This window comes from Podarcis raffonei, chromosome 9 (genome assembly GCF_027172205.1).
Source record: "Podarcis raffonei isolate rPodRaf1 chromosome 9, rPodRaf1.pri, whole genome shotgun sequence".
Lineage (NCBI taxonomy): Eukaryota > Metazoa > Chordata > Lepidosauria > Squamata > Lacertidae > Podarcis > Podarcis raffonei.
Genome location: NC_070610.1, coordinates 80284828 through 80311287, shown reverse-complemented (window position 1 = coordinate 80311287; position 26460 = coordinate 80284828). Strand labels below are relative to the sequence as shown.

Here is a 26460-nt window from a genome sequence, read left to right as displayed (position 1 = left end):
GGAAAACCAACCACAAGAGTTTGCTCCCTAAAGAGTATACCAGACAGTCTTAAAGGGAAATCCTAAACTTATTTATAAGATTCAGGGCTCAGTAGAGGACAAATTTATATGGGAATAATTCCCATTCTTATACCTGTAAAATTCTGGAGTGGTGCTGGTGTTGACCGAGGGAAGAGAATCCACCAGTCGTCATCATCATCATCATCATTTATTACTTATACCCTGCCCATCTGGCCGGGCTTCCCCAGCCACTCTGGGCGGCTTCCAACCAAATATTAAAATACAGTAATACATCAAACATTAAAAGCTTCCCTCAACAGGGCTACAGGTCATGTATGCTTGATGTACATGCAGGGCAGGGAGCCACTGGGCATGGAAGACTGTTAAAATCTTTCAGCAGCCCAGGAAGGGGGAAGCAATGGGTGTAAACTGGGAGGTGTTTCCTCTCTGCTGCCAGTAAACAGGGGCCCCCTAGAGATGGGGGAGCTGCGCTATTGCATCAGGCATGGTGGCTATTTTATTCTCAAGCCTTTTTCCACAGGCAGTTATGGGGTGCTTAAGGGTGTGTGTGTTTTAGATGAAGAACTTAGATCTTCTGACCAAGAGCATGTCTATAAAACCCAGGCATATTGGTTTTGTTTTAGAAAGCAGCAACTGGGTTCCAGGGGGCCACATACCAAGTCCATAACTAGATTTGAACCCACACATCTTGGGGACCAGAACCTTGTGACAGCAGCACTGCAGGCTTTTCAGAAAGATCTCAAAAACCAGTGTTTCTTGCTGGCTTTGTTTCAAAGGGGTTTACTTTTTGGGCTTTGATGCTCTTAGTACGGGTGGTATTTATGTAATGCTCAGCTATTTGCTTGTTTGAGCTGTGCTAATATATCTGTGTGTATTATTAGTGTTTTTATATTAGGCGCCACCTTGAGGTTATTTACTCTTAAAGACTTCAAATAAATCTTCAAATAAAAATCAATAAAACTCTTCACTTACTGAAGTGTGAGAGGCCCTGTCAGTTCTGGTTTTTGACAAACCATCCAATTCAACTTCCTTTTTTAATGGATTTATGATGCTGCTGTTGCAATTATTTTAACCTGAGCTGTAATGATATGATTTTATCTGCTTCCAATCCATGTTTTAAAACCAGCGTTTTGATTTTATTTTATGTTTGTCACTTTGCATTTAATATATTGTAAGCTGCCTCGCTGTGGGTGCATAGCCTGAAATGTGACCTAACAGTATTTCAATAAATAATTTATATAAAATGTTAAATCTGATCAGATCCAGGTTTTTGACGATGGCGCAGAAACAACGTCCCCGGAGACGCCGGAGTCTTCCGCTTCGAAGGTCCCTAAGAGAGGTAGGGAATTCACTGATCCTTGACTAACCTGTTCATGTAAATATAGTAGGGACAAGCAGGATTTTGCAAGGTTCCTGCTGGAGCACCTTGTTTTCTCTGGCAGCTGAATTTGAACAGCAGGCAGCTTAAAGAGGGTGTGGAGAGAGGATCCCATAGGGTCAGCGAAGCCAGATAAACAGGTGGAGATGAGAGGGGGAAAAGAAAGCAGCCGGCTTCACCAGGCAGAGAAGAAGAAGAAGAAGAGTTTGGATTTGATATCCCGCCTTTCACTCCCCTTCAGGAGTCTCAAAGTGGCTAACAATCTCCTTTCCCTTCCTCCCCCACAACAAACACTCTGTGAGGTGAGTGGGGCTGAGAGACTTCAAAGAAGTGTGACTGGCCCAAGGTCACCCAGCAGCTGCGTGTGGAGGAGCGGGGACACGAACCCGGTTACCCAGATTATGTGACTACCGCTCTTAACCACTACACCACACTGTGAAGGGAGGTGACGATTGTCCTGGGTTAAGGACCAGGGCATAGGATGTAGAAAATGGCTGGGTTAGTCTTATAAGGTTGGGATGCAGGAGTGAGGCTGGCAGGTGAGAAGCGTCAAAGTTTCTGGACTTGGCCTTAATGTTTTCTCCCTGGAACTCTGAGCAGCATGGCTTTTTGCCAGAGGGTTTCCATGGAAACCGGTGGCTGCTGCAACGTTTGGTGCAGGCGTGAAACAGATGGAAAGGACGTGCTGGGCTCTGCTTGGCTGTAGCTCTCTTCTCTCTTTTTCAGGAGCCTCTGGCTTCCTTAGCATTCAGGCTACAGCAGAGCTCAGAGCTCCCTATAACCCTGGAGGGACATGGGCTGGTGTGTCCCATGCTGGGTAAATTGGTCTGAGATTTGCAGTGCCCTGGGAGGGCATGCCAGGGCTGGCTGGGTGATTTGCTAGAAACCCTGCACTCCAACTTTGTCTCCCTTGTCCACAAGTCCAGAGTACCATTAACATCAGGTGAGGCTGTTAGACTGAGTGCATCAGCAGTAAGCAGCCTGCATCTTTTTTAAGCATTCTGTTTTGCTCCTTTGGGATACTTGATTTGTATCTTGGGGTTCCTCCTGGTAGGCTAAAACCTTTTGTTTTCTTTGTGGGTGTCCCTGATTCGCCTTCAAAATGATTGGCGAGGGCCAGCTGAGTTTGCCATTAAAGCATCGTATTGTCTCCAAAGTAGCTTTTAACATTCGCAATAAGGCAGCCGATATCGCAGAACACATCCAGTAAAGACAAGTGGCAAATGACTGATACGCATTAAGTACAGGACGGTATCAGGAATGAAAGGGGACTCGCCAGGTTCATTGCTGTGCAGAGAGAGGACATCACAAACCGTGTGAAGGATACTGGCTGTGCTTTATTAGTTATTGTGGGGTTCACTAAGTTTAATAGCAGCTATTATTGTTATTAGGGACGCGGGTGGCGCTGTGGGTTAAACCACAGAGCCTAGGACTTGCCGATCAGAAGGTCGGCGGTTCGAATCCCCATGACGGGGTGAGCTCCCGTTGTTCGGTCCCTGCCCCTGCCAACCTAGCAGTTCGAAAGCATACTAGTGCAAGTAGATAAATAGGTACCGCTCCGGCGGGAAGGTAAACGGCATTTCCGTGTGCTGCTCTGGTTCACCAGAAGCACCTTAGTCATGCTGGCCACATGACCCGGAAGCTGTACGCCGGCTCCCTCAGTCAATAAAGCGAGATGAGCGCTGCAACCCCAGAGTCGGCCACGACTGGACCTAATGGTCAGGGGTCCCTTTACCTTTACCTATTATTATTATTATTATTATTATTATTATTATTAACTTCGTTGCCTCAGTGGACGCTGGTTTGCACGTGCTTGGAACCTGAGTTTCCCCCTCTGCCTCACAAATGAGCTGAAGGGTATAAAATGGGAGCTGCCTTCCTGGTGAAATTCAGGAATCCAGATCCTCCCTTAGGAACTTGCTGCTGATGCCTTGTCAGGTGCGGGGAGAGTAATCCATTTTCCAAAGTCTCTTCTGAGTGCTTTGCTTCTTTTCCTTTTCTCTTCTCCTCCAGATTCTTCGGAAGGTCCCAAAGCCAGCAAGCTGGTGAGTACTTTGTTCTTGGGAAGGGCGAACAGTTCACGTCTTATCTTTTGGTTTGAAGAGGGGGGGAATTTTGCCCAGACGGTTGAGACTTCATAGAATTATAGAATTGTCGCTGGAATGGATCTTGAGGGCCGCCTGGTCCATCCCCCTCCAGTGCAGGATTCTCCCCTGGGTCATACATGACAGATGGCCACCAAAGCTCTGCTTGAATGTTTTGTGGCTTCGCTCTCAATGTGCGCAAGGGCAGGGCTGGGATGGGGGACTAGAGCACACATCACACCCATTGCCAAGGCAGCAATTGCTTTATGAACGAAAAAGAAGGGGATGGGAGCGCAAAGTCCTGCAACCGCTGACTGAAATGGGTGTCTGCTGGAGCAAGCCAGCTCTGTCGGCCAGTGGCGCCAAAGCCTGTGACGCTGCGTGTCCAGAGGCTTGCTTATTTGTTGCACGTGCACTGAATCGAGGGCTCTCTCACAGCCACTGGGCTTCCTCCCACTCTGGGTCACAAAAGGCCTAGGCGTGCTTCTTAGTTCCAACCCCTGGACCTGGAGCTGCTTGTGCAGTTTGCAGGCCAGGGCGCCTTGCTGGGAAGATGTTACAGGCTGCACCCTCTAGTATCACACCTTGGCCCAGGCCATAGGGATGAGTTGGCTTGCGCAATTAGGGAGTGGGGGTGTTGTCCCGGCTTCAACACGGAACCATGCGCCCCTCTCAGCTGCCACGTTGGCTGATCAAATGACTCCGTCTGAGGCTGGTTCAAGCTGCTTGCTGGCTCGCTGGTTCCGAGCGATGCGTCAGGGAGCACATGGCACTTGCAGCTGCAAGGGAGGGCCTGGTTCATGACCACAGTGGAGCACAGCAGCCTGCAGTCAGAGATACGGACCCAAGAGCCGTGGTGGTGTGAGCTAGTGTTGACTCATGTCGCTCATGTTCCTGCGCTCTGTGGGGATCAGAAGTGCCCAAGTCCAGTCCCTTCCTTGCCTCTCCTCTAGGCGATGGAGAGGACATATGCAGTTAGCTGGCTGGTGGTGCCTTTCCTTGGGTTCCCCTTCATGTGGGGCAGAAGGGTGTCTGTTGCCAAACATTTGCTTCACCCTCAGTTTTGCAAGCCCTCCCATTCAGTTTCTAAGTTATGTGGTGGTTCAGTGGGAAGATTACCCCCCCCACACACCTTGCTGAGCCCCAGGAACGAGGGAGGAGGATGAAGGCAGAGGGGCAGGGTGGAGGTCAGAGTTATGCCGAAGGAGCAGCTCTGCCAGAGGGGGGGCAGTCACTGACTCAGGAGGGAGGTAGGCAGGCGGGTGGGTGTCTCATGAATTGGCGCTGGTGCCCCCCAAAACTCCCTGACTCTCTCGAATAAATAATAATAGTAGTTTTATTATTTAGATCCCACCCACCTGTCTGGGTTGCCCCAGCCCCTCTGGGCATCTCTTTAGAGCAAGGGCACAAGTGGCTTTTCCTACTGCCAACCTTGCAAAGGGGGGTCACCATGCCCAGTGAACAAAGCGCTTCCAAATGCACCACCTGCCCCAACAGATGCTGGCAGCGTGGAGCGTGAAGCAATTGGTTTGCGGTCGTGGGCTTTGCAGGCGCTTCTCACACGGCACCAGCTGGGCAGCAGCAGCAACAACAGAGGCTGCTCTTCCTCCAGTGCCCACTTTCCTGGTTTCTGAGTTATTAAAACATTGGGTGGGAAGAGATGGGAGGCTTGGGGAGGAAGATGCTCATCCCAGTCCCAACCTTTCCGATTTCCAAGATGGCCTGCCGGGATTTGCCCCCCTGGGTGACTGGCCTAAGTTGCCCACTTGAGGCTCATCAGTCTTTTTAAATAACATTATGGAATAATCTTGGGACGCGGGTGGCACTGTGGGTAAAAGCCTCAGCGCCTAGGGCTTGCTGATCGAAAGGTCGGCGGTTCGAAACCCTGTGGTGGGGTGCGCTCCCGTTGCTCGGTCCCAGCGCCAGCCAACCTAGCAGTTCGAAAGCACTCCCGGGTGCAAGTAGATAAATAGGGACCGCTTACCAGCAGGAAGGTAAATGGCGTTTCCGTGTGCGGCTCTGGCTCGCCAGAGCAGCGATGTCACGCTGGCCACGTGACCTGGAAGTGTCTCCGGACAGCGCTGGCCCCCGGCCTCTTGAGTGAGATGGGCGCACAACCCTAGAGTCTGTCAAGACTGGCCCTTACGGGCAGGGGTACCTTTACCTTTACCTTTTTATGGAATAATCTTAATGTGTCTGCCAACATTAACATACCCACCGCAGTCACAAAAATAGCTTGTGTTAACCAGCCTAACATCCAAGCAACTTAGTTGCTTGGTGATATTCAGCTAAGCTTTACTTGGAGTACATCCTCTGAAATTAAAGGACCTCAGTTAGTCATGCTCATTAATTTTCAGTGGGTCTACCCTGAGTAAAACTTAGTTGACTGCCCCCCTCCCTAACTTTTCACATGCAACCCAAAATCTTGTGGTCTTCTGGTTAAATAAATGTGACTAACCTCCTGGATTTCTCATTTCTCTCTCTGTGTTCGCTCTCCATTGTCGTTCACAGTGCTGCCATCTCATCTGCAACTGGCATTATTTCTTAATTTCTTTCTCATTTATTCTGCCTATTCAGTCCATCATCAAATGCAACCCTTCCTCTCCACTCGCTCACTGAAAACTCTGGTGCCGTCTCTCTCCCCGACTTCTGCAGCCTTTTCCTCGCTGGCCTCCTGCCAGCACAGCTTGGCCACCTCAGCTCCACCCAGAACTCTGCCCCCAACATTGCTCACCACTCTGGCCAGGTTGTGCCCCCTGATGAAATCCGTCCACCATGTTTCAGTTTGGAGAAAAGGGGAGGAAGAGGGGACTTGCTCTCTCCAGGATCTCCCAGCGTGGAAGACTCTTTCCCAGTTATACCAGGAGATGCCCCCAGGGACTCAAGCCGGGGACTATGGCCAAGTCCTGGAGTTCATCCTGTCCCCTTAAATGACATTTTCTTAGCCACAAGCCCCAAACTTTATAGAAGGGTACGGACACGGTAATAACGTCAGCTGCCAATAATGTTAATAATGCCAGCTCAAAACTTCATAAGGGAACAGGTCATCCCTTGGGCTTCCATCCTCCCAGCTGTGCCTCACTGCCTTCATCTCCGTCCTCATTTCCATAAAACTTGCCCACCCTCTGCTGTTTCGGAGAGTCGCCTCCTCCCTTGACTTCGTTTTGCTTCCCAGTCCTGAGTCTAAGGCTGTGCCCGTGGCTTCTTTCTAAGAAGAATGAGGAGCTTGAGTCTTGGGGCCGCTTTCCTATGTCCTTTCCGGAAGGAAGTCTGCCTGCATCCCTTGTTCCAAGCTGAATTTGGAGCTGTGGGCAGGAGTTGTTTGTTGCTCCACTAGATGTCAGCAGAGCCAGGAGATCTTGGGAGCTGCTGTTGCAAAAGAGTCCTTGGCTGTCTAATGGGCGGAAGGGCGGTATTTGGCGAGAGTATCTCCTTTGAGGGTTATGCAGGCTACATTATCTGCTTGTATTGCATTGTGGTATCATGTTCATCTCAGTGACTTGCAAATAGTTCTCTATTTGTAGATAATCATGGCCGAAGAAGAGGCCATTTTGAAATTGGTTTCTTGCTTTGAGGGGAATGGTCTTTTGCTCAACAGTCGTTCAGGGGGTCCCAACCATTTTCTCTGGGGTTTCCAAACTGACACCAGTGGAACCGACCGCGAGGAGACCCCTGTTCTCCTTTTGAGGTGGGGCCCTTCCGTACCAGAATTGTTCCATGAAGCAAACTGGCTGCAGTCCTCAATGGGCTTGCGAGCTCACCAGTCTTTCCTCAGTGAATTCCATATTGCTTACTTCAAAGTCAACATGGTTCGGACTGTCCTGTGTTTGGTCTGCTGTTGAGACTTTTCACCTATTGCCTTCCTGCTTTTAATGGAAAGGCAGGATAGAAACGTTAAGTCCTGCTTCCAGGCACCAGCACCACAACTGAGTTGTGGCATTATATAATTTCCCTCCCACCTCTGCTACTGCCATCCGGAGCCCAAGGTGTCCCAGGACCTGGGTGCGAGGAGGGAAAGGCCAGCCCCGTCCTCATTTCTCAAGCTTGCTTTTCTGTCTTGGTTGAACTCCTGGAGGCTAACAAGGCTGTGAGAAGGAGGAGGAGGGTTGTGTGTGCTGCTGAACGGAGCCTAACCAAGATGGTTGCCCGGAGCGAGGTTTTCCCCACTATGGCAGCAACCAGTCTGGTTCCCACTTGCCTTTGGTGCATAAAAGCCTGTATCTTTCTAACATCTAATCTTTTATCCTCTTTCCATGCAGCGTGGAGTGAAACCTAAAAAGGTGGTGCCTCTTTTTTCTCTTGACAGAGTCCCACCCGCGCATGAAACCGTTTCGGCAGGGGCTGCTGTGCCCCCCCTCCGTTGTGCACAAGTGCATGTGCCCTCCTTGCATGTCTGCCCCCTTGGCTGGCGCCTGATGAGTTGGCTTGGAGTGCTTTGCATCAGTGGTTCCCAATTAGGGGTCTGTGGAGTGCACTCAGGGGGTCCGCAGCCCCATCCCTTGCCTCCCCCCCAACTTTTTAAAGGGTCATTTTTGCATGGTAATATCACAAATTTAATGGTCTGTTTTAGCGCTGTATGATTTTTCAGTATATTGGCCAAAATCGGTTCTGAAATCACACCGCGATAACAGTTTTGACCCGGTAATAAGCAGCAATATATTGCTCCTCACAGAAGGGAGAGCAGGGCAGCTGGTTTCAAGGCACCCCTGACACCGCACAATGATCTCGGCCAATAACGCTGCTGATCTGAGCTGTCTTCCCTCCCTGAGCTGAGGGAGACCAGGGCATCTGATTGCCCTCACTTCAAGGCACCATGGCACCTCCTTTCCCCTGGCACTGAGGCGGAGCAGCTTTTCTCAGCAGGAAAGCAGCAGCAGTCACAGTGGACGTGCATCTACTCTAGCTGCTCCACTGATGGTGACTTGATGTGCCCCCTATCCCCATCCCCTTCCACTCAAACCATGCAGTGGGGGTGACTCTTCTCCTTCCTCCCCCCCCCCGCCACTCGCCTGATTTTTGTGACGGCTCCTTCCCTCATCCCCACGCCTGACCTCCAAATTCAGACATGGTGATATATTGGAATATCACAATGTTTAGCCACTGATACATCACAATGTTGACAACCAGATATCACGCAGCCCTAGTCTGTTTTTTAGTATATCTAAAATCCTTTGCTTATTGGGGCTACCTCACATTTTGTTCAAAAAATTGCTTTGCAGAGTTATCAACATTAGGGGGTTCATGGCTTGGCTTTCATCAGAATATATTGAGGCGCTATACAACGTACAGAGGGACGTGGGTGGCGCTGTGGGTAAAACCTCAGTGCCTAGGACTTGCCGATCCTATGGTTGGCGGTTCAAATCCCCGCAATGACGGGGTGAGCTCCCGTTGCTCGGTCCCAGCTCCTGCCCACCTAGCAGTTCGAAAGCACCCCTAAGTGCAAGTAGATAAATAGGTACCACTTTATAGCGGGAAGGTAAACGGCGTTTCCGTGTGCTGCGCTGGTGCTGGCTCGCCAGAGCAGCTTCGTCACGCTGGCCACGTGACCCGGAAGTGTCTCCGGACAGCACTGGCTCCCGGCCCCTTAAGTGAGATGGGCGCACAACCCTAGAGTCGGACACGACTGGCCCTCACAGGCAGGGGTACCTTTACCTTTACTTATACAACGTACAAGAACGAAATCAGCAAGAAGCATCAGTATAACATCAGCCAAGACTTGGGTCTGGGCAGCTGGCGGCCCCTGAGCTAGGCTGTTCCAGGGCTCCCTTGCCCCCTGCCAGCTTCACCTGGGCTTTGAAAGGGTGCTGCCAGCTGCTTTTTGCCCGGGTGAGCCTGGCTGTGGGTTCTCATGCTAGCACAGCTGCTGTTGATTGCTTCCTTTCCATCTCGCCCTCCTATTAGTTTCTGGCAGGACACAGAAAAGCTTGAACTCAAAGACACACCGCTGGCATCCTGGGCGAGCAGGCCTGGCCAAGAACTAGCAGCCGTGTGCCTTTGAGAAGAGCCCAGAGCTGGCTTACCCTGCCTCTCGCTCTCCCTAACATAAGCCACCCCTGGGGTACTCATCGCAGCAAGGAAGGGCCCGTTCCCCCTTTGGGAGAGAAGGGCAGTGACCACCCCACTCTCCCTGGGACATGGGGAGGGGCTTTGTGCCGCCCTTGGTCTTGGGCCTTCAAGCACCAGCTTTTCCTAAGGCAGAATCAAGGAAAGTGCAGCAGAAACACACATCAGAACAAGAAAGCCCAAAGCTGCCGCTTTTCATGCTTATTCTTCCTACGATTAGTCGAGTGGCAGCTTCTGTCAGATCTGGAAAATGAATGGGGGGGAGGGGGGTCAACACCCTCTGCCCCCGGCCCAAGTGGCTGTTGCGGTCGAAATCTGAATCCCCACGACTGCTTTAAGGTACTCCTGCTACTCTCAGTTTGTGAATGAGATCTGATCATGGAGGACCCGAATCCCTGGGCCTTGGCACCCTGAGCCTTGCACCCCAGAGGGAGAAGTCCTACCTTTTGGCTTCTCAGTAGAGGTGGGTTGTCCTTGGCCTCCAGAGGGTGTGGTGGAAATGACCTCTGACTGGGAGAACCTTTCCTGGCCTGGCTTTGAGGGCCCTTTCCATCTCTGGCAGGGATCCCTTTCTTCCTCCACTGCCGCCGCCGCTGCCGCCACCGCTATTGCATGTGCCTCAGGCCTCCTGACCTGCATGGGCTCTGTCCTCCCTCCCTCCCTCCCTCTCTCGCTTGTGCTCTTGCTGCTGCTGCTGCTTCTTGCCGAACCTTCTCCTTGCTGCCAACACTTTGCATGAGGCCCCAGCTTGGTCCCAGCTCTGCCTGTCCTCCCATCCTTCAGAGCGCACAGAGAGCAGCGGACGTCCAGCTGAGCGACTCTCCTTTCTCTGGGGCTCCTGGCGGCAGGTCTTGGCTTGCCTGGCTTGTTTGTGAGTCGGAAGGCAGTGCCGGGGGACTCCTCTTGTCCCACGGGGGCTCCCCTTCCTCATGATGAAACGGCTCAGCAGCCTGGAAGAGAAGAGAAGATGGGGCTGCGTTGTGTCTTGTCCCTGAAGCCGCTTGCCCCTTGGCCCTGGGGGTGGGGGGCAGGTTCTTTCTCCAGCTGGCACCCCCCCCCCAAGTATATACGACATTTCAGCATGCTTAAATCTCTCTCGGCTCCCTTTCTGTCTCTTGAAAACAGAGCTGGGTTCAGAACAGCCGAAGGTGGCAGCAGGTAAATCTCAGTTGATGGGATTAGGGAGCTCTTTGCAGCACAGCTCTGCCTTGCTAATCGGGTTACTGGCTCCCTCTGGCTGTGCTTTTTTAGTGACAGATGGTCCCCGTGGTCCCAGAGGGAGAGCCCCCAGAGAGCCCCCTCCCTGCCTGCCCCAACCTATTAACCCTCCCCTCCCCTCCCCCAGCCCTAACATCTGTCTCCCCGCCCGGAAGGAGCCTCTCTGCTCCTGGTGTCTGCCTTCTAGGCATGGTGGCCTCTCCCTGGTGACAGGGAGCACCAGGGCAGGCTGCCTAGTGGCTAGCGCAGCAGGGCCCTCTCCAGCCCTGTGCTCGGCAGGTGAGGCTGAAGGACCAAGGGCGGGGCCTGGGCAGTGAAGGACCTGCGAAAGGACTGCTGAGTGAATGCTAGAAAGAGCATCTGGACGCCCTTGTGGGCCTTCTAGCAGCAACCTTACATCGCTTCTCTCCTCCTGGGGAGGAGTGGGTCTCTGACCCCAGTGGCATTCTCTGGTTCTCTTCCCAAATGCAGCCGATGCTCCCCCTTCCCACTGGGGGGCAGACGAGAAGCACCAAACTGGACTGGGGGGAACTCCTGCTTAAGTAAGATGGTGGTCCGTGAATGATGGGTGCAAGTTGGTGGAGATGCAGGAGGCCAGTTATGCACCCAAAAGCTTTTCCAGCATCCTCGTCCCCCGTTGGGGTATCTCTGAAATGCACTCTGGCATCCAGGCGATCACCTTGCTCCCCCCACCCTCTCCCAGACTGGCAGTGGGCGGTGAGCTCTCTGTGGTAGCTGTCCCAGGTAGGAGAGCCTGTTCCCTGGGACGCAGGGATGCTTGTGCAGGACCCGGAGGGTGCTATTTTTGGAAGCCAGAAGGGGCTGTGTTGGGTCTTCAGAATGGAGCCCTGGTGCCTTATGTACCACTTTGCTCTTACCTGAGATCAGCAGGGGCGGGGATGGAATTATAAAAAATAAAACAAGCAACTTTACACAGGTTGTAAGATTGAGTTGGGCCAGATGTGCAGAATGCATATAGCCCTTTTGGTGTTGGGATCCTGACTCAGTGAGCAATGGGCCGTTCTCTGCACACAGAAGGTCCCTGGCTCAGTGCCCAGAACCTCCCAGTTAGAAGTACCAGGAGGCAGGGAAGAAAACTTTTTTTGCAAGAGACCCTGGAGAGCTGTTTCTGCCCTGTGCTGGATGGACACACGTAGCCTGGCTTGGTGTTCAGGCAGCCTTCTGTCAGCTTCTCTTCTGCCTGGCGCTTTGTTTCCTTAGTTTGCTGGTACAGACTGTTTCCCTCTTTGTCCCAGCTGCCCCCCCCCCCGTTGGCTGCTGAAAGCGAAGGGCCTTGTCTCCATGCAGCCAGCAGCGGCCTCTCTGGGGTGCTCTCCTGCTGTTGTTCCAGCGCCCTGCCTGGGCCTTTGGGACTTGGTGTCATCTTGCAGAGCTCTGCTCTTCTGAGCTCCTTTTATCAGGTCAGCACTGATTGCAGCTTCCCGGGGCCTTAATGGCTGCTCTGCCAGGGCGTCCTCATTGGGAGCTCACTTTTGAGTCAGAGATCTTGCTTGTCAAGGGAGCTGCTTTGCCCGGCAGTTGGTGGGCAGAGGAAAGGCGGGGGCTTGTACCCAGCAGAGTCTCATTTGTGCAAGGACAGAACTTCTGAGCAACAGAACTTCTCCTCCTCCCTCTCCTTGTCTCCTCCCCAGGTCTGCTACAGAGGGTGGGGAGGACACCCAAGAAAATATTTGTGGGGGTGCATGCACAGGGAGACGAAAAGGAAGGAAAGTTCCGTTGTGTAAGTGGAAGTCCTGTGAACAGAGCAGCTTCGTCGAATACAATGTGGTCTTTCTGTTAGCATTGTGCTTGCAGCATTGTGATACCTGGCCTGAGTAATAATAATAAATAATAATAAATTTTATTTATACCCCGCCCTCCCTAGCCAAGGCCGGGCTCAGGGCGGCTAACAAGCAATAATAAAAACAAGTTGAATGAATACAACTTAAAAACAAGATTAAAATACAACATTAAAACATTGAAACATTAAAATGCAGCCTCGTCACAGGAGGAGAAAGGAAAAAGAAAGAGGGGGAGGGAATCAAACTGACTCCAAGCCAAAGGCCACGTGGAACAACTCTGTCTTACAGGCCCTGCGGGGAGAAATCAGGTCCTGCAGGGCCCTGGTCTCATGAGGCAGAGCATTCCACCAGGCAGGGGCCAGTGTTGAAAAGGCCCTGGCTCTGGTTGAGGCTAATCTAACTTCCTTAGGGCCCGGGACCACTAGGGTGTTGTTATATATGGACCTTAAATAGATTCCAGGTGAAACATTCTGCCAGCTTAAAAGGCTTCAGTGAAGCCTCTGTGGCGTCCTGTTTCTCCTGGGGCTCCTGGCATAGGCTATGAGCTTCAGCAGAAGTCCCTCATGTGTGTGGCGCCACGGTAGCCTTTTCCAATCACCTGGGAGATGCTGAGCATTCTCATGGCTCCAGGTCACCAAGCCCAGCTCTCTGCAGAGTGTGGGGATCCTGTGGCCTGGCTCCCTTCCCCAGCCAGCTGCCCTGGCAGTAAAGGCAGTCCACAACTCTGCCTTGTCTATTCCCTCTTGGAAGCTCCCCCCCCAACCTGTTTCCACGAAGGAGACAGGACCACAGGAAGCTGCTCTTTACCAAGTCAGACCACTGATCCATCTAGCTCAGTTCCTTCCAGCTTGCCACAAATACTCCCCAGCCCCTTGTGCCAGTTGCCGCTGTCCTCTCCCCAAGGAAGAGGGGCTGAGCTGGCCTTTAGCTGTCTATGGTTCTTAACGGTGAAAACTCCCTGTGGGTGACCAGCATCCTGGCTTGGCTCTGCTTTCTCCGGGAGGATGAGAAACAGCTTCTCTAGCCACCTTGCCTAAACCCCTCTGGGCTGCTCACAAGGGCAAGCTGTGAGCCAGTGTGCAGATCTCCTACTGCAACAAATGGGCATTCTTCTTCTTAGAGGATAGATCCTAAATGTCATTTCTTCCCAATGCATGCTCTTTTTGCATTGTTTGGACTTACTGACCACATTGTCATATTTCACCTTTGGGGCAAGTGCTCACAACCTTCTGCTGCCGTTCTCATTCAGTCCAGTCGCTGTGATTGTGGAGGATAGGTTGGTCCTGAAGCTGAGCTTGTTTTGGGAAGACGACATGGACGCTTTGCAAGCCAAGTGGCAAATAAGAAAGAGCTTGGTGTCTTTATTCATAGCTGCCGAAAAGCCTCTTAAAGTTTTGTGAAGAATTTTTATTCATGGCAGCAAAATTAAGGGTTCTGAGTTCTCTTTCCGTTTTATGCAAAAGGCCAGTTTGAGAAAGTATGAGAGAGAGAGAACCAAGGGAAATCCCTGAAACCAAAAGAGGATCTTCATCTCCTGTATAGTGTTGTGACAGTGCCACTGAAAAAGTTCACAAGTCCAGACTTCTGCCCAATTCTTTGGGCTTCTGGTCATTTCTGCTGCTTTCCCCCCTTTAATCCCATAGTTGATCTGGAAGCATCAGTCCCTTTCACACATCCCAAAGTCTGGATTGGGAACCTCCAGCCCCCTGTCAGGTGCCAGATCCCGTCAGGCAGAAAGGTGGTTAAGTCTGGAAGGAAATGCTAAAGACTCTGGGCCTCCTGAGAACCTCCAGCCTGCTTGACATGGTGACATGAGGTTCAGAGCGCAGGCATCCCTGTGGACAAGCTTCTTGGGCATTAGTGAGATGGAGAACAAATGGAGCAGGCGAAAAGGAAGGCGGGGGCTGCGCTCCTCTCTCTGGCCTGCCCTGGAGATGCTCCCAGAAGAGCAACCAAGAGGAACATACCCAAAACACTAGAAGTAATAATAATAATTAATAATAATTTATTATTTATACCCCACCCATCTGGCTGAGTTTCCCTAGCCACTCTGGGCGGCTTCCAATCGAGTGTTAAAACAATACAGCACTGAATATTAAAAACTTCCCTAAACAGGGATGCCTTCAGATGTCTTTTAAAGATAAGATAGCTGCTTATTCCCATCACATCTGAAGGGAGGTCATTCCACAGGGCAGGCACCACTACTGAGAAGGCCCTCTGTCTGGTTCCCTGTAACCTCACTTCTCACAATGAGGGAACTGCCAGAAGGCCCTCGGTGCTGGATCTCAGTGTCCGGGCTGAACAATGGGAGTGGAGACGCTCCTTCAGGTATACAGGACTGAGGCCGTTTAGGGCTTTAAAGGTCAGCACCTTTAAAGTTTGCATTATAGCCTGTTATGACATGAGCAGCATCAAGTAACACAGGCCTCTGCCTGTGGTGAAGTGTCTGAGTGACAGCTGTCATTTAGTTTGGTTCGTAATCATTCTGAGCATGAGATCATCTACTCTGTGATGCTCAGGTTGGTACAACTGCTGAAATCAGGGCTAGGAGGCTTCCTTGGCACCCAATATTTCATACATATTCCACAGTCCTCCAGAGGCATCTGTGCTGTGTCCGTCTTCTCCTGTGTCCTAGAGACCCTGGTGGTCAACTTGCCCATGGCATGGGACCTTCCTCACAAGCACTCGGGACTCCTCCATGGCTCCAGGTTCAAGTCACGTAGTGTCTTCCTAAAGCCATCCCTTCTTAACGTTGGATTTTGTGCTCCTGTGCTGCATGTCTGTGTTCCCTCTTTGTTTTTCTGCCTGCGATGGTGAGCAAAGGACTTGGCTTGACTGATGAATCCTTTGATGACGGCGGGGTGGCGGGTGCAGTTGTGCCCAAGTCCTGGCGAATGAGATCCTGTCCTCCGCGAGATCCCTGAAGCGAGTTGTGGAACGGAGGAGGAGGGAGCTCCCGAGACTCTGCTGGGCTTGGAGACTAAGCCCAGCCCCTGCGCTTTCCCCGGGAGAAGGGAGAGGGAGGGAAGCACCAAGAAGCCTTTTAATTAGCCGGGGAGACAGCTGAGCCGAAGGCGTTGCTAAGTGACAAGGAGCCCCTCGCCTGTCCCCGAGAGGCGCATCCCTTTCTCTTCCCTCCTCTTCTCACTTTGCCGAAGAAAAGGCTCCGTCTCCGGTTCTGCAGTCGCAGCAGCGGCGCGTCTGGATCAGAGATCTGCCTGCGAGGAACTGGGGGGAGGGAGGGGATGATCCAGGAGTGGTGATGTAATGAGCAGCCGGGGCGGTGGTCGGAGGCCAGTGGCGAAAGGATGTGCGGCCCACGGGGCTGGCTGCTGGGGTGCTCCTGGGCTCCCAAGCCCCTGTAATCCCCCCAGGTCTGAGAGGAGCCGCCGGGGCTGGACTGCCGGGCCGGAGGACAGCGGAGGGAAGACGCCGGAGCTGCAGCCATTTGCAAGATCTCCTGGACAGGCTGTGCTGCTTGGGAGTGCTGCATTGTTGTGACTGAATGGTCTAATATTCTGCCTGCCTCTTTCTCTCTCCCTCTCCCTCTGCCTTGCTCTTCTCTGTCTCTGCCTCTTATCTCCTGCAACCATGAAGCAGGCCGCAACTGCACGGAAGGTACAGTCTAATGCAAATGCAAATGCTGCTGCTGCTGCTGCTGCTTCTAAACCATTTTGTTTGCTGAAACGATTTTTTTGGGGGGAGGGGGTGTCATTTTGAGTTTGTCTCCTTCATGCGGGCCATGGGGATGAGGAGTGTGGAGCCGCTGGAAGGGGGTTGGAGACGGCACATGTTTGGATCTAAGGCGCGAGGTGCTTGCATTTCATTCCCCATCTTCCTGAGTTTGAGTTCTCCTCCCTCTTCATCTCCTTGGTGTTGCATGCAGCATATATATTTTTTTACCTCCAAGCAGCCTGGAGGGCCAGTGTTGCTGCTGCCGCCGCTGTTGCTGCCCAGGGTCAGGGGAGAGGGGGTTGCCTGCTCTGGGAAAGTTGCCCGTGAACTGCTCTCTCTTGTCTTCTTCTCCGCCGGATCAGCCATTTTCCTCGGCTTCTCACACTTCTGGCTAATTTGACAGTCTTCCCTGTCAGGAGCTTGCCCTCCTCCTTCTCTGAGGGGCATTTTGCTCTTTGGGCTGCACAGTCTGTCCCCTCCGCTTTGCCCATGCCATCGCTGGGGTCTTCTGCATGCAAGGCTAAGTGTGTGAGCAGTTGAGAGGCAAAGGTGCAAGTTTCCTGCCGCAGCAGGGATGCTGCGTAGCCTGGCTTACGTGACGGGAAATGTGCCCAGTGCCCGATTCTGGGCCATTGGGCTGGCCAGACTGGGGTGAGGTGCTGCTGCCTGTTGGCTATTTTGAGAGGTGCCTTTAAAATCCAGCAGAAGGGGAGCCTTGGCAGAGGCCAGCTCTTGAGGTCCTGCTCGCTGCCCCCGGTCATGCCAGGGATTCTTCTGGCGCCCACATTGCCTGGCTGTTCAGGCCTTGGGGCACCGATGCCGCTGCTTTGATGCCCTTGCTCCTGCCCTTGCCCCTATTTTGGCTAGTTTTGGTTTTCATCCATCTTGTGCTACGCTGCTGAGAGGTGTTATTTATTTAAGGCAGTATAGAAACAGATCCCAATAAATTAATGCCCCCCTGGCATTTGCGGGGGCCTCTTTAATCCTCCCCTGTCCTGCTTTGGAATAAGGAGGCTTTGCACGGCTGCAGTGACGGGATTTGTTTCCTGGCAAATGCCCTTTTGGGGTGTGATGACCTCGCCTTGCCTGCCTCAGGCTCCCTCGGCTTCTTCTCGTGGTCCTTCGGCGGAGGGTTATTGAACTAGGCAAGAGGCTTGGCGGACAGCGGTCACTATAGGGGAAAGCATGCAGCTCAGCTGTTGGAAAGCAGCAGAAAGTTGATTCCAGCAGGTTTGTCCCCAGTTGCGGACTTGAGGCTGGTCCTGGAGCCATGGTAGGCAATAATATTGCAAGAAGGAAGGAAGGAAGGAGTTGTGTCAGGTGGCACAGGGAAGCACAATCAGCTTTGCTTCCAGCGCGTGCAAGTGCTAGGATACACCTTGCACATGGACCGGGTAGCCTGTGGCACTTGGACAAGGAGACCAGGCAGAGACAGGCTGCCGGTCACCCATCTCTGCCCTGAGGCTTCTCTTGACAGGCCCTTCTCCTGTATGCAGACAGAAAAGGCACGGGGGGGGGGGAGAGAAATGTACAAGGGGCTGGGCAGAGTCCCCACGTGGCTTCTTGGTGTCTGCTCTACTGAATTGGAGTTCCTGGCACCCCAGCTGGGATTTCCGCCCGCCCCCAGTCTAAGGAAGTAGCCTGAAGCTGTGTACATGAAAGCAGTCCTGAATTAGCCTTCCCGTGAAAGGGACATGTTGCTCCTTGGGCAATTCTTTTTTGGGGGAGTGGTGTTGGGACTCTGCTCACATGCAGGACCACAGAGACTGAAGGCCAGTTTGTGACCTTGCCTGCTTTTGTGGCAGGGCTCTTGCTTTTAAAGGCAGGGCAAGATGGCTGGTGTAGATCCCAGTTTAGCCCTGGCATGCCGGCCAGTCAGCTGATACAACAAACCAATCTGCATCTTGGGAAAGGCAGGCTCCTTCCTGGAGCGCAGGCTTGGGAAGTCCCTCCTGGGCCGCAGGAGGATGGGGCCAGGTGTGGGCCGGTGGCTTGCTTGCCTAGGCTGGGTCACCTCATCATGGTCTGGGTCTTCAAGAAAGAAAGATAAATGGAGGGAATCGTAGTTGAACTTGCAGCGTCTGCACCTGGAAAACTCATGCCCATTCAGACTGAAATGCATCCCTTCATCCATCTCTCTCTTTTAAAATGTGTTTATTCCTTTGTGTGTCTTGAAGAAGACTGCTTTGCTCCCCAGAAGTTTCCCACTCAAGAACTATGCAAGGAACATGAACCACGGCTTGTTGCCTGCACCACGAGAGCCTAAGATTGCATCTTGGGTTTAATGGGTGGCTGTAGATGTCACTGATAGTCATGGACTTCATAGTTCATGGGTTGAATGCCTCTGGCAGGATGAGGTGGGCGAAAAGGGCACGAAGCCGTTGTTGTCCTTGCGTTGGAGCGTGGCTGCAGCTGGCCTTTCCATAGCCAGAAACAGGTGGGCTGAAATCATCCGCTCTGGATGGGGAGAGCACCTGCCTCGGGTGGGGCTGGAGAGGGTGTTGCTGCGGCTGAGAGGCAGGCAGGGAGGCCGCCTTGTCCAGCCTGGGACAGGGCAGGGAAAGGCCTTGTTGCTGGTGCTCTGCTGTGGCTGCTGGGCATGCATCCTCTCTTCCGAAGAGGCATTTCCCCCTTGGAGCCTGGGGCAGAGAGGCTTTGAGGGGGAGGAAAATTTGCGCAACAGCATCAGGTGTTCAGATTATGGCGCTCCACTTGCATATTGCACATCATTCCTGCCGGCTGCAACCTTTGGCTTGTCCTTGGCACATAGTTAGGCTGTTTGGTCCTGGTCCTGTAGGAGCTGCAAAGCCACAATGAGGCGGGCAAGGCACTGGTGCATTGGGGGGGGGCGTGTTCTGTATTCTATATATATTTATATTAATGTGGTGCCCCTGAAGCAGCAAAACCAGACGCTTTCACCTGCCTCACCTGCCAGAAAACATGTATCTCCAGTCACAGCAGGCGCTGTAACTCTCCCATGGTTGGACTTTACTCCCAAAGGCTCCCTCCTCCACTGTCTCCCAACACAGAAGGATGCCAACCGTATATGAACAAAACTTAAGTTCTGCCCTTCTGGTGCATTTATTCTGGCTGGATTGCAACCGTTAAAAACAACCCAGTGGGATTCCAGTGATGTTCTCACAATGGCCATCTTAGGGTTGGATGGAAGTAGACCTTCCCCTCCGAGACATGGACTGCTCTCCTTACCCACTTGGCCAAGCACCCTCTGACTGCGTTCACCAGCCAGGAAGGACTGTGGCTTAGTGGCAGAGGACCTGTTTTGCTTGCCTAATGTCCCTGGTTCAGTCCCCCGCTTTTCCAGGTAGGGCTGGGGCTGAAACTCTGGAGAGCTTCTGCCAGTTGCTGGGCCCAGTGCTGAGCTAGACGGATCTGTGTGGCCCGACTCCCAAGAAGGCACTTCCTTAGGTTGGTCTCACCACACTTCAGGGATCTCACCTACATCCTTCTGCTAAAGCAGAGGTTCTCCACCTAGGAAGCCTCCCTCCAGCAAGAGGGGCATTTAGCCCAATGACTGTCCATTAAAGGTCAAGGGACCCCTGACCATTAGGTCCAGTCGTGGATGACTCTGGGGTTGCGGCGCTCATCTCGCTTTACTGACCGAGGGAGCCAGCGTACTGCTTCCGGGTCATGTGGCCAGCATGACTAAGCCGCTTCTGGCAAACCAGAGCAGCGCACGGAAATGCCGTTTACCTTCCCTCCGGAGCGGTACCTATTTATCTACTTGGACTTTGACGTGCTTTTGAACTGCTAGGTTGGCAGGAGCAGGGACCGAGCAACGGGAGCTCACCCCGTCATGGGGATTCAAACCGCTGACCTTCTGATCGGCAAGTCCTAGGCTCTGTGGTTTAGACCACAGCGCCACCCGCGTCCCTTGACTGTCCGTTAGATGGTCCCAAAAACCCTACACAAACTGCACAGGGCAAAGGATATGCAAGGGCAACTGTGGAGAAAGCAGCCTTGAAGTTCAGATTTGCCACTCTCAGAGATACAGGCCACAGCTGGCTGACTCTGCAGGCACGCAGGCAGTAACTGGGAAGGGAAAGAGCCTGCGCTGTGCACCCCAGAGGCAGAAAGTTGGCTACTAGTCCCCCCCTGCTCCCCCCCCCAGCCACAAGTTCCAGCTGAGCACTTTGTTCTTCGGAAGTTTGTTCTGCAGGGAGAAGAAGGGGCGCTTGAGAGGCTGGCCTTTGCACGCTTGGCAGGACGCTCCATCTTAGCAGCAGGGGAGAAGGGACAATGCCTGGCGCCGCCTCCCTCCCCGGACAATGGAGACTTTGTTGGCTTCCTCTTTTGCCCGGAGGCGCCAGCCTTGGCTGTCAGCAAAGCCTCTGGGCACAGGCGGCTGGCAAGGTGGGGGCTGGAGCTCCGGGAGAGGAGGGCAGAGCAAGGGGAGGGGCAGCCGCAGCCCCCAGGGGTGTTTTGCAGGTGGCAGAGCGGCGGGGGCACCGTCCTGCAGCCCTCTCAGAGCTGCACCCCAGGATAGTTCTGCACTGCCATGTGCTGTCTCACAGTTTCAGCAAGATGGGGAGGGGAGCTGCCTCCTCCTCAATCTTGGAAGCGTCTCCTGGATCGGGGCCTTGTGGGTGCCATCAGCCTTCCCAGACCTTAATAGCAGAGCAGGGATGTCCAGCTTCCGGCCCTGGCATCTCCAGCTGGGACTCCCCTCTGCCAGGGAGCTCCTTCATGTGAGTGGAGGCGCTGAGTCCTCTGCAGGATCCGTCCCCTTTCCCCCTCTCTCTTATCCTCTGGGAAGTCAGGACGGCCTTTGACCCCCGGAGCTCCCACGTGCCTTGATGGCCCTGGGTAGGATCAGCTCCAAGCTCTGGCCCGGTTGCAGGTTCCCTTCAAGCTTTCTCCGACTTCACCCGCCTCTGAAGCGAGTCTTGGCTGCTGTGAAGTTTGCCACCTCCTCTGCTTGCAGTGCTTAATGGATATCCGGGGGGGGGGTGTGGTTTTTGGTCTGCCACCTTTTCTTTTTAATTGGAAGTTCAAAAAGTACATAATTATATGTGCACTAAACATGATGGGATGCAAACAAGAGAGAAAAAGAAAAAGAGTAACAGCACCCGTGGAGAAGGGGAAATAAAGGGGGGGGGGAGAAACCCAAAACTGTATGCAGTCGTATCTTGGCTTTTGAACGGCTTAGTTCTCAAATGTTTTGGCTCCTGAACGCCTCAAACCTGGAAGTGAGAGTTCCGCTTTGCGAACTGTTTTTGGAAGCTAAGCGTCCGACAGGGCTTCTGATTGGCTGCAGGAGTTTCCTGCAGCCAATCAGAAGCTGTGCTCTGGTTTCCGAACATTTTGGAAGTCCATCGGTCTTCTGAACGGATTCCGTTCAACTTCCAAGGTATGAGTGTACTTTACAGAGTTGCTATCGTACTTCACCAGATCTTAACTCGTTACAGTATTTGTAAGAATGGATTCCAAATACCATTGAATTTGTCTGCGTTTATATGCAAGTTGTTCATACGTTGCAAGTTTGTACAAGCCTTCAATCCAATCATAGAAGGGAGCCGCATTTTTATTTTTCCAGTTCGCCAGTGTCCGTCCTTTTGCTGTGACAAGGGCCCCCTTGCCACCTTGACTTCAGAGGCAGGGAGGCCTGTCCCTTGTCCAGGAAGAGGAGACCAGGCTTCTCCGGGCGTCCAGCCTCGCAGCATTGGCCAGAGCCCCACCTGGACTGTGCATGTGTGGGGGGGGGGTGTCGGGGTGCCAGACTCGCGGAGCTGATGGCGCGCACACTAACCACTCTCCTGTCTCTCTTCTTCCCTCCGCACTTTGTTCTGTCCTGCCGCTGCTGCTGTGTGTCTCCCTGTTCCTGTCTTCCCCATCTGTCTGTCTGTCTGCCTGTCTCCTCCTCCTCCTCCTCTGCCTTCTGCTCCTGCCGGCCTCCAGACCACCACCAGGAGGCCCAAGGTGAGAATGCTCTCGGCTGCTGAAGGGTCTGAGGCCCCTCTGAGCTGACCCTTGCTACAACCTCTCTCCTCTGTGGCGGGGGAGGGAGGGCACCTCACCTACCTCCGTGGTTGCTGTGGGGATTATATGGGCAGGAGAACCACAGGTGCTCCCTGGAGAAACATGGGGCAATGAAAATGAATAATGCAAATGAAAAAGCCGGGGCTTTTTCGGCTGTGGCCCCGATCTGGTGGAACGCTCTGTCCCAAGAGACTAGGGCCCTGCGGGACTTGACATCTCTCCGCAGGGCCTGCAAGACGGAGCTGTTCCACCAGGCCTTTGGCCAAGGCACAGCCTGACCCCCTCTCTCCTTCGGTAATCCTCACAGAACTCTAGCCCATGGTTGCCATTAATTTGATTCTGAATTGATTTGATTCTGAATTGATTTTAGAATGTATTTTAATTAATTGATTGTGATTTTATGTAAACTGTGTTACTTTTATTGTTAGCCGCTCTGAGCCCGGCTTCAGCTGGGGAGGGTGGGATATAAATAAATTATTATTATTATTATTATTATTATTATTATTATTATTATTATATGACATGGCATGAGTCTTTCTCATCTTCTAGCAAGGAGCCCAATTTTAGTGACAAAAGGCATAGTTTGATAGACAGTAATTTCACATTTTGGGGGCTCTCTGGTGTATGCTATCTGGACACAGTGACTTGGTTTATTTTCTACTTGCCCGTTGTCCCCTCCCTCTCATGTGGGCCTTCAGGTGCTCTCCCAGCAGATTCTTGGAATGTGAGCAGGAATGTGCACCCATATCGCCATCCTGGGCCCAGAGAAGCCAACCGGGCAAATGCAGAGCAGGCCTGTCTGGAGGCAGGCGTGGGAGCAGATCCCACAAAGCCCCATGTCTGCCCCTCGGCCGCTTTGATTGACAGAAGTGGCACCGCTGCAGGTGCCACATAATGCCTGTTCTGCGCTTGCCATAACTTGATTATTTAGTGTGGCAGTACAAGCACTTTGGAACTCCCTCCCGGTTGAGCTCAAGCAGGTGCCTTCACAGTACCCTTTTCGCCACCTGCCAAAACCAGTCTTGTTTAGACCCAGATGCTTAGAAAGTTGGGGTAATTTTAAAAGCTGAAAGTATTCTAACTTTGGGGTGTTTTGTGTTTTAAAGTGTGTTTTTCTTGATTTTCTTGTTTTATCTTTTCGTAAACCTCTTTGAGGTTGCCCTCCCCCCTTTTTTTTTTTACAATAAAATGGTTTATCAATTTTATGAAATAAATAAAATAAAAGACGAGCTGTGAAGCCAGCATCCCGCTGCAGGGGAGCCTGGCTGAGCAGGACTCCAGGCTGCAGAGCTCTCAGGGGTGAGAGCACCCCAGTGCCTTCTGCAAGCGCCGCTTGGAATGACCCTTCCCTTGACAGTGTCAGGGTTCCATTTGAACCAGGGCGGTGTCTTGATTTTAAGGCCAAGTTTCATCCTTGGGATACAAATAGGAATGGCTAAGAGAGTACCCCAGAGCTGGTACAGAGTGCTTTCACCTTCACCACAGCCAGTCCCTTTGAGTCAAGCAGGGCTTCCAAAAAATAATTGGGAGTTTTGCTGTCAAAGTAACATTTTTTTTACACACACACCCTCTCCTCTGCATTGCCCTTAAGTGCCAGAATCTACTCCAACTCCTGCAGATTCCTGGATTCATCAGTCCCTGTGTGTATCTTGCAGAAGCTGTGTGAGATCTGCCGTTTCGGTTGTGCAATGCCATTGCCCCAGAGAGCAGCCCATGGGCTCAGCACGGCCAGCGTCCTTCTAACATGCTTTTCCTCCCTCTTCTCCTTCTCCACCCCAATGGCGGCCTTGCAGCCCACCCGGACGGCCAGCTCAGCAGCCTCCAGCGCCACAACGGGGCTCTCGGGCTCAGCTTCTGCCTCGGCCGGCGAGATGAGCAGCAGTGAGCCAAGCACTCCTGCGCAGACGCCTCTGGCTGCTCCCGTGGTTCCCACGCCGTCACTGACTTCTCCCGTGGCTCCGCCATCTATCCTGTCACCCACCAAGGTAAATGGGCCCCTGGGCGGCTTCTGGGGGGAGGCTGCATTGGCTCTGCTGAGCTTTCCCGCCATTTACAACTTGGGGTTTGTGGGATGAGCGGGGAGGGTGAGCTTTGGGATCCCACTGGCCTCGAAGCCAAGAGCCTCTGACAGCCCTCCTTGTGTGCACAAATTCATCAGAGGCAGCCCTCGTAGCGCGGTAATCTGGAGCTCCCTTGTTGCTGGCATCTCCTGAAAGCGGGAAATTACAAATATAATAATAATAATAATAATAATAATAATAATAATAATAAAAAATCTGGCTGAGTTTCCCCAGCCACTCTGGGCGGCTTCCAACAAAGTATTAAAATACAGTAGTCTGTTAAACATTAAAAGCTTCCCTAAACAGGGCTGCCTTCAGATGTCTTTTAAAAAGAAGATAGCTGCTTATTTCCTTTACATCTGGTGGGAGGGTGTTCCACAGGGCGGGCGCCACCACTGAGAAGGCCCTCTGCCTGGTTCCCCTGTAACCTGGCTTCTCTCAGTGAGGGAACCGCCAGAAGGCCCTTGGGAGATGGGCCCCAGTGTCTGGGCTGAACAATGGGGGTAGAGACGCTCCTTCAGGTCTTCTGGACTGAGGCCGTTTAGGGCTTTCAAGGTGTCCAGTGGGCCCAGAACCTGTCCTCAGAGTTCCCAAGCTTTCATGCGCTGTTACGGATATTGAAATTGCTCTTCAGTTTTGATGTGCTCTCTCACAGCAACCCTCTGACTTGGAGAAATATTATTCCTGCTGAACAGATGGACAGCTGAGACTAAGCTGTGAATGTGTTCAAAAGAACCACAGAATAGTAGAGTCGGAAGGGAGCCTGAGGGTCATCTAGTTCAGCCTCCTGCAATGTAGGAATAGGCAGGTGGCCCCTAGGGGGGGGGTGCCTGCATCCTTGGCATTGTCAGCGCCGGGCTGAGCTCAGTGGAGAGTCTCCATGGGTAGGCAAACTAAGGCCCAGGGGCTGAATCCGGCCCAATCGCCTTCTCAATCCGGCCCACGGACGGTCCGGGAATCAGCGTGTTTTTACATGAGTAGAATGTGTCCTTTTATTTAAAATGCATCTCTGGGTTATTTGTGGGGCATAGGAATTCGTTCATTTCCCCCCTACCCAAAATAGTCCGGCCCCCCACAAGGTCTGAGGGACAGTGGACCGGCCCCCTGCTGTAAAAGTTTGCTGACCCCTATTTCCCAGCAGGGGATAATGGTGGTGGCCCTTCAGATTTGGCCAGACTGCAAGTTCCCCCTCCCTGCTCTGGGGACCAGCCCTCCCCTTCCTTCTTTGACAACTGGGGGGCTTCTCTGCAATGTTTAGTTGCAGGACCACGTGACATTGTCTGGATGTTACCGTTCTTGACACAGACTTTGAAAGTCTATAACTATTTGTAAGCCTGGAAAGGAAAGGTGGAACATTGCATTTCAAAGGAAAGTGCATTCGTTCTGCTAATGCTATGCGAGTGTTTCATGCTCCAAGGAGAGGCTGGTGCTTCTGTGTTACGGCAGGGATTGTGATCAAGACCCTGGAGGCAGAAGGAAGTGCCCCCTGGTGGAGAGGAGGTGGCATTGCAGCCCTTCCGTGAGAATTGCCTTATTAGGGCTAAACTGCAAAGCATCACAGACTTGGAAGGGACCCTGATGATCATCTAGTCCAACCCACTGCAGTGCAGGAATAGGCAGCTGCCCCATACGGGGATCAAACCTGCAACCTTGGTGTAACCAGCTGAGCTATCCAGGTCATGTTATGCAGATGGATACTGCAGGTTAAATAGCAGTGATGTGGCAGGAGGTCTCCCCTGGTGCCAGCCAGGTGGCTCTTTCCTGCTTGGCGGTCCAGGCTTGACCGCACAGGGTGTGGCTTCTCATTGTGGGAGCCTCCTTGCCTTGCAGGAGGAGGAGAACCTGCGCAGCCAGGTGCGAGACCTGGAGGAGAAGCTGGAGACCCTCAAGATGAAGCGGAACGAGGACAAGGCCAAGCTGAAGGAGCTGGAGAAGTACAAGATCCAGCTGGAGCAGGTCCAGGAGTGGAAGAGCAAAATGCAGGAGCAGCAGGCCGAGCTCCAGAAGCGCCTGAAGGAGGCGAAGAAGGTGAGAGAGGAGATGGGCAGCCTGCAAAGCATGCTGGGAACTGGGGAGCTCTGCCTGGGGGCAGGGGGGCACCCAGCAGCGCAGGGCTTGGTCCATGCCAGGCCTTGGAAGCCTCAGGGGGTCTCCTTCCAGGG

The 26460-nt window shown here is 52.8% G+C and overlaps 1 protein-coding gene across 10 annotated transcripts in view; it reads left to right on the top strand.

The window, feature by feature from the left end:
- DCTN1 (dynactin subunit 1) overlaps nt 1-26460 on the top strand; it is a 67754-nt gene that overhangs the window by 23915 nt on the left and 17379 nt on the right. For 4 of the 10 annotated variants that reach the window (XM_053402241.1, XM_053402242.1, XM_053402244.1 and 1 more), the window contains exons 3-9: nt 1282-1360; nt 3413-3444; nt 7743-7763; nt 16164-16184; nt 22158-22178; nt 24032-24223; nt 26129-26326. In XM_053402241.1, coding sequence (XP_053258216.1) covers nt 1282-1360; nt 3413-3444; nt 7743-7763; nt 16164-16184; nt 22158-22178; nt 24032-24223; nt 26129-26326 — 564 coding nt within the window. The remainder of the gene's footprint in view (nt 1-1281; nt 1361-3412; nt 3445-7742; nt 7764-16163; nt 16185-22157; nt 22179-24031; nt 24224-26128; nt 26327-26460) is intronic. The other 6 variants (XM_053402236.1, XM_053402235.1, XM_053402243.1 and 3 more) reach the window with 5 other exon arrangements.